This window comes from Amblyraja radiata, chromosome 7 (assembly GCF_010909765.2).
Source record: "Amblyraja radiata isolate CabotCenter1 chromosome 7, sAmbRad1.1.pri, whole genome shotgun sequence".
Classification (NCBI taxonomy): Eukaryota; Metazoa; Chordata; class Chondrichthyes; order Rajiformes; family Rajidae; genus Amblyraja; species Amblyraja radiata.
Genome location: NC_045962.1, coordinates 2,699,972 through 2,713,278, shown reverse-complemented (window position 1 = coordinate 2,713,278; position 13,307 = coordinate 2,699,972). Strand labels below are relative to the sequence as shown.

Below are 13,307 nucleotides of genomic sequence, written 5' to 3'. Positions count from 1 at the left end.
TCTGCCAAACATTTGCCCACTCACCCAGCCTATCCAAGTCACCTTGCAGTCTCCTAGCATCCTCCTCACAGCTAACACTGCCCCCCAGCTTAGTGTCATCCGCAAACTTGGAGATATTGCCTTCAATTCCCTCATCCAGATCATTAATATATATTGTAAATAGCTGGGGTCCCAGCACTGAGCCTTGCGGTACCCCACTAGTCACTGCGTGCCATTGTGAAAAGGACCCGTTTACTCCTACTCTTTGCTTCCTGTTTGTCAGCCAGTTCTCTATCCACATCAATACTGAACCCCCAATGCCGTGTGCTTTAAGTTTGTAAACTAATCTCTTATGTGGGACCTTGTCGAAAGCCTTCTGGAAGTCCAGATACACCACATCCACTGGTTCTCCCCTATCCACGCTACTAGTTACATCCTCGAAAAATTCTATAAGATTCGTCAGACATGATTTACCTTTTGTAAATCCATGCTGACTTTGTCCAATGATTTCACCACTTTCCAACTGTGCTGCTATCCCATCTTTAATAACTGACTCTAGCAGTTTCCCCACTACCGATGTTAGACTAACTGGTCTGTAATTCCCCGTTTTCTCTCTCCCTCCCTTCTTAAAAAGTGGGGTTACGTTTGCTACCCGCCAATCCTCAGGAACTACTCCAGAATCTAAAGAGTTTTGAAAGATTATTACTAATTTTTGAAAGATTATTACTAATTTGTGCAAATTGAAGTATACAGTGACTAGAGCAGGGGAATAAGGTGCTACTATGCTAATGGTTAACGAGGAAGAAGTGTTGTTGCAATTTTGCATTGATTGTGGTCTGCTGCAAAAGTCGAGGATCCAGTTGCATAGGGGTGAGTAAAACTCAGTTCCCAAAGTTTGACAATGTTTGGATCACAAAAAGGACATTGGATGTTCTCGGCTTCCTACAACTCTAGGACAAGCAAATTGAAGTTCTAGAATTTTTAGAGTCATAGAGTCGTAGAGTGATGGTGTTGAAACAGGCCCTTCAGCCCAACTTGCCCACACCGGCCAACATGTCCCAGCCTCACTAGCCCCACCTGCCTGTGCTTGGTCCATATCCTACCAAACCTGTCCTATCCATGTAACTGTCTAACTGTTTCTTAAATGTTGGGATAGTCCCAGCCTCAACTACCTCCTCTGGCAGCTTGTTCCATACACCCACCACCCTTTGTGTGAAAAAGTGACCCCTCACATTCCTATTAAATCTTTTCCCCTTCATTTTGAACCTATGTCCTCTGGTCCTCGATTCCCCTACTCTGGGCAAGAGATTCTGTGCATCTACCCGATCGTGACTTTATACACCTCTATAAGATCACCCCTCATCCTCCTGCGCTCCAAGGAAAAGAGACCCAGCCTACACAAACTCTCCCTCTCGCTCAGACCCTCTAGACCTGGCAAAATCCTTGTAAATCTTCTCTGAACCCTTTCAAGCTTGGCAATATCTTTCCTATAACATTGGACAGAACTGAACACAATACTCTAAAGGGCCTGTCCCACTGCGGGGACCTAATTGGCGAGTTTAGAAGAGTTTGCCCTCGACTCATACTCGCAGCATGGTCGACACGAGGTCCTAAGAGGTCTTTGCAACTCTCCTTCATGTTCGAGCGCAGCCCCGCGTACGCGAGGCCTCAGTTAGGTTGCCGTGTTTTTCTTTAGCATGCTGAAAAAGGCCAGCGCGTAAAAAAAGGTTGCCATGGAAAAAAAATCTATATTTTTTTACTCGTAGGTTTAGTCGATATAGGTCATAGTAGGTCGTAATGCTATTTGTAGGTAACCAAAGGCAATCGAGGGTAGTCGAAGTAATCGAAGGTAGTCAAAGGTAGTCGTAGATAGCCTTCAACATAGTTGAAAGAGGTCGTCTTCACTCTCCACTATTTGGTGTCCAATTTTTCCGAAGCTAGTCGGAGATAGTCTTCAATATAGTCGAAGGAGGTAGAAGGAGATCGGAGGAGGTCTTCTACATAGTCGAAGGAGGTCTTCAACATATTCGTAGGAGGTTCTCTACATAGTCGAGGAGGGTCGAAAGAGGTGTTCTACTTCGGCGATACAACACGACCATGACACTTTTTCATACTCTCCTAAACGCTTGTACACTCGCAAATTATGTCCCCGCAAATTTGGACAGGCCCTTAAATGCGATCTCACCAACGTCTTATACAACTGCAACATGACCTCCCAACATCTATACTCAATACTCTGACTGAAGAAGCCCTGTGATGTTTCTGGGATGTTTAGAGTATGCCAAATGTTAACTCTTTAAAAATTGTATATATTTTGAATTTCTTAAATTGAAAAACATTTTCACTTGAGAAAATGTAACTTGTATAAATGAACCCAATTTTTTTTGCTTAAATAAAAATAGATTTACATGGAATAAACAAAATTCAAGTAGAATTGGAATTAGAATGTGTAAAGAAAAAGAATGGATCGACTGGGCTTGTATTCACTGGAATTTAGAAGGATGAGAAGGGATTGTATAGAAACATATACAATTCTTAAGGGATTGGACAGGCTATGTAGGAAAAATGTTCCTGATGTTGGAGGAGTTCAGAACCAGGGGTCACAGTGCAGGGGTAGGCCATTTAGGACTGAGATGAGGAAAAACTTTTTCACCCATGGAGTTGTGAATCTGTGGAATTCTCTGCCACAGAAGGCAGTGGAGGCCAATTCACTGGATGTTTTCAAGAGAGTTAGATTTCGCTCTTATGGCAAATGGAATCAAGAGATATGGGGCTAAAGCAGGAACGGGGTACTGATTTTGGATGATCAGCCATGATTATATTGAATGGCACTGCTGGCTTGAAGGGCCGAATGGCTTACTCCTGCACCAATGTTCTATGTTTCTATCAAACATTAACAAAGAATATTGTTTTATTCAGCACTTCAGGGACATAATTTCAGTTTAGATATGAAATGATGTCCCTGAAAGTGCTGAATAAAACAATATTCTTTGTTAATGTTTAAATTAGCCAGCAGCTTGATTAGAGGATGCTTTTATATATTTTCACTGAATATCAGTGAAACAAAGCCCCGGCGCATCTGGAAATATTATAAAATTTCCACCAATTAAACTCTGTACTGGTCACAAATTGACAATTATAATACGTTTTAATTCATTTTGCTTAAAGGGCCTGTCCCACTTGCCGATTTTTTTGGCGACTGCCGGCATCATTGACTGACGTATCAGGTCACCGACAAATACGCGGCGTGATGACGTATGATGCGGCGGTGACGCGGTGTGATGACGTATGACGCGCGGTGTTTTTTAAAGTGTCGCAACGTTTTTTTCTGTCGCAGCGTATTTTGAAATGTTCAAAATCTTTTGGTGACACTGATATGACACCGGCAAAATCGCCAAGTGGAACAGGCCCTTAAAGGATGCTGCAATTGACTTTCAAAGTGCTAATTGTAGAGCTTTCACTAAATCACTTGTTTGTGGGATGTGCCAATAGTGTAATGTGATTATAAAGGCAGGACATTGATGCACCTCTTGTATGAAGTTTTTTAAAGAATTAAAAATTATTATTGACACCAATAAAAAAAATAATAATCAGTCCCTGCTTATGAATTACTGAGGTTGGCACTTCATCGTTGCTTTCAATTGTGTGTTTTCATATTTATGATTATATATAATCATGGAGTTATACAGAACAGACATGGGCCCACATCCATGTCAATCTTTTTGCCCATCTTAAACCTACTGACTTTCTCTGATTTCACCTTTGACCATGTGTTTTGGATATCTACCGCTATGTTTAAAAAAAAAGTTCCTCAAATCCCCTTTAAAACTCTTTCCTCGCACCTTCAACCTATGTCCTCTGCTTTATGATCCCCTACTGTGGAAGGGAAATTGTAACTGCCCTATCTGTGCCTCTTATAATTTCATAAACCTCTATCATGGACTTGCTGCAGGAAAAACAAGTCCAGTCCCTACCTATAACAAAAACTCTCCAATTCAGGCTACACCCTGGTGATCTCCTTGACATTCTCTGCAGCAAATTACTTCCTTCCTATAGCATAGCAATCAGAACTGCACATAGTATTTCAAGTGCAGTCTATCCAATATTTTGTAAAGTTGCAATGTAATCTCCCAACTTTTATTCTATGCCCTTACCTATGAAGGCAGCATGTCATATGCCTTTTTATCACTGTATCCACTTGTATGCCAATCAGGAAATTGTGGATAGAACCCCACAGTGTGTCTGATCAACAACATTCCTTATTGGCCCAACAATTACTGTCCATGTCCTATCCCTCCTTATCTTAATCTTCATTAAACTAGATTCTAAAAATTGTCATTAGAAAACACTAATACTATTTTAATTAGCATGATAAATAATGATGACCAATACATTTGGAAAAGTATTTTCCTGCAATTAGTGAATTTGAAATTAGGTTATTTTCCCCTCCTCTTTCCTATTCCCCCCCCCACCCCTATTTCATTTTTTTCTTGTTTGGAAACTGATTTGATCACCTAAATCACCCTTTCGTTGATTCTTCCCTTGTTTATTTTCTGATCGTATATTATAGGTTATATATATTACTTGATTGCAAAGATCACTTGCTGTTTTTGCTTTGCTAGCCACTTTGAGGGGGGAAACATTTTTGGTGTGAAGGGTGGAGGCAACGTTACTTATCAAAAATCCTGAGATGATGTTTCATGTAAAATATTCTAAAAATTACGCAATATTTTACTTGAAGTTTGAACAGCGTCCTGGGTTCTGTCTGTTCTTGTTTGTTGTTTGACTTACATGCTCGACTATAGTTTTGATCTGTACCAGCACATTGAATGCTTGGTAAGCTTCAGCTTGGTGTGAAATGGCGTATCATGCATTTTTGTATTGTACGGTGGAATGAGTTAGTTAGTTCAATGTTGGTTGTAGATTCATGCCTGACAATGACATTTGCCCATCCAAAGTACATGTTATGCTTTAACATGTTTCCATAATGCTCATTGGATTGTAGTGCAGTTTATGAATTAAGGATGTGTAGGAAGAAACTGCAGATGCTGGTTTACACCGAAGACAGACACTAAATGTCTGAAAAAATGTCTCGATCTGAAACGTCACTCATACCTTCTATCCAGAGTTGCTACCTGTCCCGCTGAGTTACTCCAGCATTTGTGTCAATCTTTTATGAATTAGGGAACACTATCTGTAGATTCTGGGAACTGGAGAATTACTTTAAAATTAGACCTATTCATTTCCAACTCCCCCGGATGGCCCTCTACCTTCTTTAGACCTTTTCATTTCCAACTGCCGGCGGGACATCAACTGCCTCAAATATTCCACTCCCCTTACTCACTCTAACCTCTCCCCCCCGAAAGCACAGCCCTCCGCTCACTCTGCAGCAACCTTGACTGGATAATCAAACCCTCCGACAAGGGAGGTGCATTGGTAGTCTGGCACGCTGACCTCAACCGGACCGAGGCCAGGCGACAACTCTCAGACACCTACTCCTACTTACCCTTGGACCATGACCCCATAGATGAGCACCAGGCCTTAATCACAAGCACCATTACTGAAGCCTCCAACCTTAAGCCTCCAACTCCCTCTAAAGCCTCCAACCTTATCGTTCCCCAAACCTGCACGGCCTGATTTTATCTTCTCCCCAATATCCACAAACAGAACTGTCCTGGCAGACCCATTGTTTCTGCTCGTTCATGTCCCACTGAATTAATTTCCACATTCCTCGACTCCATCATATCCCCCCTGGTCCAATCCCTTCCTACCTATGTCCAAGACACCTCACACACTCTTCGCCTCCTCAATGACTTCCGTTTTCCAGGCCCACACTCCCTCATCTTTACTATGGATGTCCAGTCACTCTACAACTCCATCCCCCACCAGGAGAGTCTTAAAGCTCTTTGTTTCTTCCTTGACCGCATAACCAGCCAATTTCCGTCTACCATTACTCTCCTCCGCCTAGCAGAACTGGTCCTTACCCTAAACAACTTCTCCTTCGACTCCTCCCACTTCCTCCAAATCCAAGGCATAGCTATGGGCTCTCGCATGGGCCCTAGCTATGCCTGTCTCTTTGTATGGTACGTTGAACAATCCCTGTTCCAGGTTTACACTGGCCCTACCCCCGAACTCAACCTCCGTTACATTGATGACTGCATTGGTGCTACCTCCTGCACCCATGGAGTACTCACTGACTTCATCAACTTCACCTTTAATTTCCATCCTGCACTCAAATTCCATCCTGCACTCATCATCATCATTGGCGGTCACTCGAAACGAGGATGACTGTCCTCTCATTGATGACACCTGTGAGTGACTTTGTTTAATGTGGGGAGACTGGTGCACAGACAGCCACCCCATGGACCTTGACAAATCTGGGTCAGAATCTAGTGGCATGATCCAAGACGACCGGAGACCCTTTTCTGCTGCAGCCTTCATCCGCCTTCCCAACCGTTGTGACGCTCCACTAAAATCAGCCATCATCCTCCGCCTGTTCCACCGTTGAGGTCTTGGTTGGATTGTTCTTTGTCAGAGACCTCCCCCTCGACTTTACCACCATGGGTGACCCAACTAGGAGCATAGCTCCAGATAGCATCGCTCTCAGGATCTCAGGACCACACACGCTTCTCCACCATGACAAGGTGACAATCCACTCAAATTCACTTGGACCATCTCCGACATCTCTCTACCGTTTCTAGATCTCACCGTCTCCATCACAGGAAGCAGACTATTGATTGACATCTACTACAAACCTACTGACTCCCATAGCTATCTTGACTACACTTCTTCCCACCCTGCTTCCTGTAAAGACTCAATCGGACATGTCCTCATTCTTTAGGAAATGGGGGTTCTCCTCTTCCATTATATCCCGCAGCTTCGCTTCTACTCCCTCTCCCCCCATTCGCAAATAGGCAGAGTCCCCCTTGTCCTCGCCTTCCACCACATCAGCCATCGCATACAGCATATAATCCTCCAACATTTTCGCCACCACCAACGGGATCCCACTACTGGCCACATCTTTCCATCTCCACCCCTTTCTGCTTTCTGCAGAGACCGTACCCTCCAAACTCCCTGGTCAACTTGTCCCTTCCCAAACCATCCCCTGGTACTTTCCCTTGCAACCGCAGGAAATGCTACACTTGTCGCTTTACCTCCCCCCTCGACTCCATCCAAGGACCCAAGCAGTCTTTCCAGGTGAGGCAGAGGTTCACCTGCACCTCCACCAACCTCATCTATTGCATCCGCTATTCCAGGTGTCAACTGCTCTACATCAGTGAGACCAAGCGCATGCTTGGCGATCGCTCCGCCCAACACCTCCGCTCAGTTCGCAATAACCAACCTGATCACCCGGTGGCTCACACTTCAACTCCCCCTCCCATTCCGAATCCGACCTTTCTGTCCTGGGCCTCCTCCATGGCCAGAGTGAGGCCCACCACAAATTGGAGGAGCAACACCTCATATTTTGCTTGTGTAGTTTACACCCCAGCGGTGTGAACATTGACCTCCAATTTCAGGTAGTCCTTGCTTTCTCCCTCCTTCCCCTCCCCTTCCCAGCTCTCCCACAGCCTACTGTCTCCGCATCTTCCTTTCTTGTTCCCGCCCCCCCCGCACATCAGTCTGAAGAAGGGTTTCAACCTGAAACATCGCCTATTCCTTCGCTCCATAGATGCTGCCTCACCCGCTGAGTTTCTCCAGCATTTATGTCTACCTTCGATTTTTCCAGCATCTGCAGTTCTTTCTTAAACATTATAAAACAAGTGTGTTGATAGGGAAAGGGAAATTGGGGGCTGGAGGGGTTGGGGAGTACAACTATAGAAGTTTCTTTGTTGCATTTGCCAGTGTTCCTCAATCGTGAGGTTCAGCTCTGGGACAATATGAATGATACATCTCCAAAGCCCCTCTCCTTGACTGGGCAAATGTGTTGGAAGTGGAGTTTTGCAGTGGTTTTTTTTCCTATTCTTTCTCCCTTATAAAATTCAGATATTTGTTTCATTTTTTATGCTTTTTCCTGCAATAAGTGAGTTTGGTATCTAGGAATCGATATATCTTGATCAGGTTTGAATATAAGCATTGCCCATGTATTTGCAATGTCTAACCATGAATAAACTAGTGCCTTTGACCCTCTGCAAACAATTTGAGGAAAGCAAGCTTTGTCGTTGAGATTTATTATGATGTACATTAAGATCTCTTAACCATTTTAGATAAATTAGCATTTTGAAATAGTATAAAATGTTCAAGAAGTTGTATTTAAATGCAACATTTATGATTTGATCTCCAACCTGTTTTATAGTATGAATTCCAGATCTGAAGTTGGACCAAATGGAGATTCCAGAACACAATTGTAGCAGTTGTCGATGGTTCACCGCCATCTGTTTTGTTTTTGGAGGTCATAGGCATGCTCTGAATTTGCTAGCTAACTATTGGTATAGGTGTAACATAGGATGGAATATGGTAACTATCAATGTAGACACAAAATGCTGGAGTAACTCAGCGGGACAGGCAGCATCATTGGAGACAAGGAATAGGTGACGTTTTGGGTTGAGACCCGTCAATTTAACTTAATTTAAATTAAATTGAGGCTCGTGAATGCTTGGTTTGGTTTATTATTATTGTCATGTGCTCTGAGATACAGTGAAAAGTTTTGTTTTGCACGCTATACTGGTTAATCATACTGTAGGTGAGTACATCAGGTAGTGCAATTGAGAAAATAAACAGTGCAGAATGTTGTAGCTACAGAGAAAGTGCAGGTTTGCATGAAGACTGGGCTGCATTCAAATCTCTACAATTTCTTGCCACTTTGGACAGAACAGTTGCCATAGCAAACTCTAAGAATGCTTGTGTATTTTGAATACCTTTTGTATTGGATGCATTTGAAGCTGAGTAACTTCTTGTTCCATTTTTGATTTAAATTAATTTAATCACATGGAAATAACTTGTGCTTACAATTTTCTTGTACATTCTATTCTATTTTTGAGACGTGGTGATTAGTTTACCAACTAAATTGGCGTGTATTAATTTGCCAAACTTTATCAAGAATTTATTCTTTGTGTCAGCTATGATTTATTATATTCTGAAAAATTACATTAGGGTCATATATTCAAGGTTTGACTAATCCTAGTATGAATTAACAATTTTAAGGAAAGTAAGTATTATTGTTTTTGTTTTGTTTAATGATGAAACTTTTGCTACTTATTAAATAAGAGAGTAACTTCTTAACTCAATAATTTTCAACAATGCCAAAAAGTTGCACTTTTATCCAGAATTAAAACTAATCAAGTTCTGGATTTCTAAAACAACTTTAACATCGTTGTGATGTTTAAAAAAAAAAAATCCCATTGATACTAATTGTGCTCCTGAGGACAGTATAATTGTGGTCCTGAGAAGGATATTTCATTAATGTTGTTGTCGTTGAATATTACCCTACCCTTTGTCTGTATGATACTATAACATGAGTTTCAATGTAACTATTTGATGTATTTGAATCTTGAATTTTCTACTTTAACAGTTGTGAAGTAGTCACTGAACACCAGTTTTCTTCTCGCATGACTGAACAGTGGCAATCTCACTGAAACTGGAAGAGGAAATTACAAATATAAGGGATGATGGCAAATAGAGGAGCCTCCAGACCAAATGGCCTTGGCCAGACAAAGATCTGCCAGTTCAAGCTTGTTCTACTGGGAGATATGGCAGTGGGTAAATCAAGTTTAGTTCTGCGATTTGTCAAAGGCCAGTTTGACGAATTCCAAGAGACAACGATCGGTGGTGAGTTTTTGAATAACACATTATTTGATGTATGTAATAGCCATTTCATCTTAGATGTGCCATAGCGATTTTATTGTTTTAAAATGTTATTTTTATAATATGGTTAGTCAAACATCAGTTTATTGTCCAGAGGTTTTCCTGGTGGACTGGACCAGTGGCACTGGCAGACAACTGCAATCAGGCACTTGACAATGTTCTTGGTCACTGTAAAATCTGCAATGCGGAGACATTTTTTCCACTGGTCATATTTTGTGGAGTTTGCATTGAAGCCAAGTATGATTATATTATATAAGCATCCTGACTGAATATCTACAGTTAACGATCATTTCCACTGGTCTCTTCACCCTCGCCCATCTGCCCAAATCTCTCATAGAGCAGGAAATTGATTCGGAGTGCCATCATTTAGATGGATGGATAATGCTCCAGCCACTCACTTGCACTTCCTCCAATCTAGTGTATTGTATTCAGCATACAAGATATCCTCTCCTGTACTTTGTACATATCAAATGCAGATCGGGTGACTGCTTTGCAGAGCACTTTCTTTAGACACTTACTTCAGTTACGTGTCACTACTTTCATTCCACCAGCACTTTGAACTATGTATTCCAACAGAGCCCAAATGTAAGCTTGAAGAATATTGCCTCATCCTCCATCTAAGCAAGGTAGAGGCCTCAAGACTCGATTGAATGCAGCAATTTGAGTTATGCAACTTTTCCAAAATTTGTCATAATTAGTCATTTCCAGTGTAAGGTCATCCAGCTGTAACATTAACTCTGCACAGATGCCGCTTCATCTAAAGCACAAAACAAACTGCTGCAGTATTCAGCAGCTCAGGCAGCATCTGTGGATAGAAATGACACTGGTGAATAAGGTAGTGAAGAAGGCATTCATAGAGTCATATGGCACGGAAAGGGACCCTTCAGCCCAACTCGCCAATGCGGACCAAAATGCCCCTCTAACCAAGTTCCTTTGCCTGTGGTTTGGGCCATAACCCTCTGAATCTTTTCTATCCATGTACCAGTCCAAATGTCTTTTAAATGTTGCTATTGTACCCCACAAAACAATTTCCTCTGGCAGCCTGTTCCCTACACAGAGAACAAAACGTGTGGAAAAAGTTACTCTTCAGGATCCACTCTCATCACAAACCTTGATTCCTCTACCCTAGGGAGAAAAAACTGTGCATTCCCCTCATGGTTTAATACACCTCTATAAGATTATCCCACAGCTTCTTGCACTCAAGGAATGAAGTTCTAGCCTGCCCAATCTCTCCCTTTTGCTTAGATCCTCGAGTCCTGGTAATCCTCATAAATCTTCTTTGCACCTTTCCAGTGTAATGGCATCTTAATGGCAGGGTGACCAAAACTGAACACAATACTCTAAGGTAACTCAAAATGTTGGAGTAACTCAGTGGGTCAGGCAGCATCTCTTGAGAAAAGGAATAGGTGACATTTCGGGTTGAGACCATTCTTTAGTATTCCCACACAATACTCTTGAGTACAGCCTCACGTAAATATTGTACAACAATAACATGTCTCAAGTTCTGTCTTTAATTCTCTGACTGATGAAGACCAGCATGCCAAAAGCCTCTTCACCACTCAATCTAAGTGTGATGCCACTTTCAGGGAACTATGTACTTGTCCTCCAACATCTCACTGTTCTACAACACTCCCTAGGGCCCTACTGTTCATTGTCATGGTTCTCCCAACATGCAACACCTCACATTTATCTGAATTAAACTCCATGAATTATTCCTCGGCCCACTTGCCCAGCTGATCGTGATCCTGCTTTAGACTGAGAGTCAGGGGAGAGAGAAACTAGAGGGAAACTACTTTTGTTTCAGCTGCTGCGTAAATCCACTGGATTCTGATGCAGAGCTTTGTGATGCTCTACTGTACATCAGTAATTGGATTAGCATCCACAACGGAATTGCGGAAAAAACAAAATACAATTTCTGAGAGGAATAAACAAGATGTAAAATTGTTAATTTGACTATATAAAATTAATTGCACTTTACATATTTTTATTTTGCAGCTGCCTTTCTTGCTCAGTCCGTTTGTTTGGATGACACAACGGTGAAATTTGAGATTTGGGATACTGCCGGTCAGGAACGTTACCACAGTTTAGCACCAATGTATTACAGGGGAGCCCAAGCTGCCATAGTGGTTTTTGATATCACAAAACAGGTAACAGTAAATATTGTAAGTTAATACATAATGGTAGCTGGAATGAGCACAGCCAGCCTCTCAGATTTTAGAATATCATATAATAAAATGTATTCTTCAAAGATGCAGAACACATCTAAAATTGTAGCTGATAATCATAATCATTTAAAAATATTTCTTATTTAAATATTCAACTTAATTCTCCTTCCTCTAGAGAACACTGACAAACTTGCAAATAACAATTTAATTAATCCAAGTAGACATAAACCATTTGTGTAATGTGGTGGAGGCTGTTTTATTTTATTTTTCTAGAATTTGGATTTTGCTGGGATTTATTGGCCATTGTTTATTGGATTTGAGAAGTTAATGTCTGACCTGCTGAGTTACTCCAGCTTTTTGTGTCTATCTTCGATTTAAACCAGCATCTGCAGTTCCTTCCTTTATATCTATTTGGAATGAGATGGAGCAGATTATGCAGGTGTTCTCATGTACCTGCCTTGTTCTTCCTCACGGTAGAGGAGCTGGTTTGAGACACTGTTGGTTTAGAAGTAATAATCGTTCATTTTGTAGATTGCTCATCCTGCAGCATGGTGCACTGCTGGTAGAGGAACTGAATGTTGACGATAATGCAGAGGATACGATTACACAGGCTGCTCTGTCCTGCATAAAGTGGAGCTGCCTGAATATTGTTGCAGCTACACTCATTCAGTGCAACTCCATCATGTTCCATATTACATCTTGCAACAGGAGCTGAATCAATTGTCACGGGATACCCGGCCCCTGATTTGCTTTATAACCACAATATTTATGCGGATGGCCAACTTGGACTTCTGGTTATTGCTACCCCCTCGCCCGAGATCTTGTTGTACAGTTGGTGGCGGCAATGCCATTGGATGTGATGGGTTGGTGGTTAAGCATGCTTTTGTTGGGAATGGTCATTGTCTGGTACTTCTGAAGTGCAAAATCTGAGCAATATTTCACTGGTTAAAATTAGAGAATGGAATTGAATGTGAATAGGGCATCCTTGGGAACTTGCCACATCGATGAGTACATGCCAGTGTTAAATGTACTGTAATTGAAAATTGGCTCCAAGCATAAGATTTCAGAAAAAGGATGAGATGGATCATGCATTTAGCACTTCTGGCTGAACGTGGATATGAATGCCTCAATTTTGCCACCAGCACTTGCTTGCTTTGCCCGCTGTCTTTGACGATGGGTTCATTATTGAGGCCTTCCTTCTCCTTCTGTTCACTACTTGATTGTACACAATTATTCGCACAAGATATTATAGCGCTATTGTGTGATCACTTTAATCTTGACCATTGTTTTGCGTGCATATGGTTTTGTACAGTTTCACTTGTTCGGCAATCCATTTTTATGTACTTCTTATGCCTCTCAATT

General features: G+C 41.7%; 1 protein-coding gene across 2 annotated transcripts in view; it reads left to right on the top strand.

Annotated features, from left to right (window-relative positions):
- Positions 1-13,307, top strand: part of LOC116974938 (ras-related protein Rab-5B-like) — a 45,329-nt gene that overhangs the window by 23,402 nt on the left and 8,620 nt on the right. For both annotated transcript variants that reach the window (XM_033023556.1, XM_033023555.1), the window contains 2 exons: positions 9,488-9,744; positions 11,776-11,927. In XM_033023556.1, the coding sequence (XP_032879447.1) occupies positions 9,582-9,744; positions 11,776-11,927 (315 nt within the window). In that variant the 5' untranslated portion in view covers positions 9,488-9,581. The remainder of the gene's footprint in view (positions 1-9,487; positions 9,745-11,775; positions 11,928-13,307) is intronic.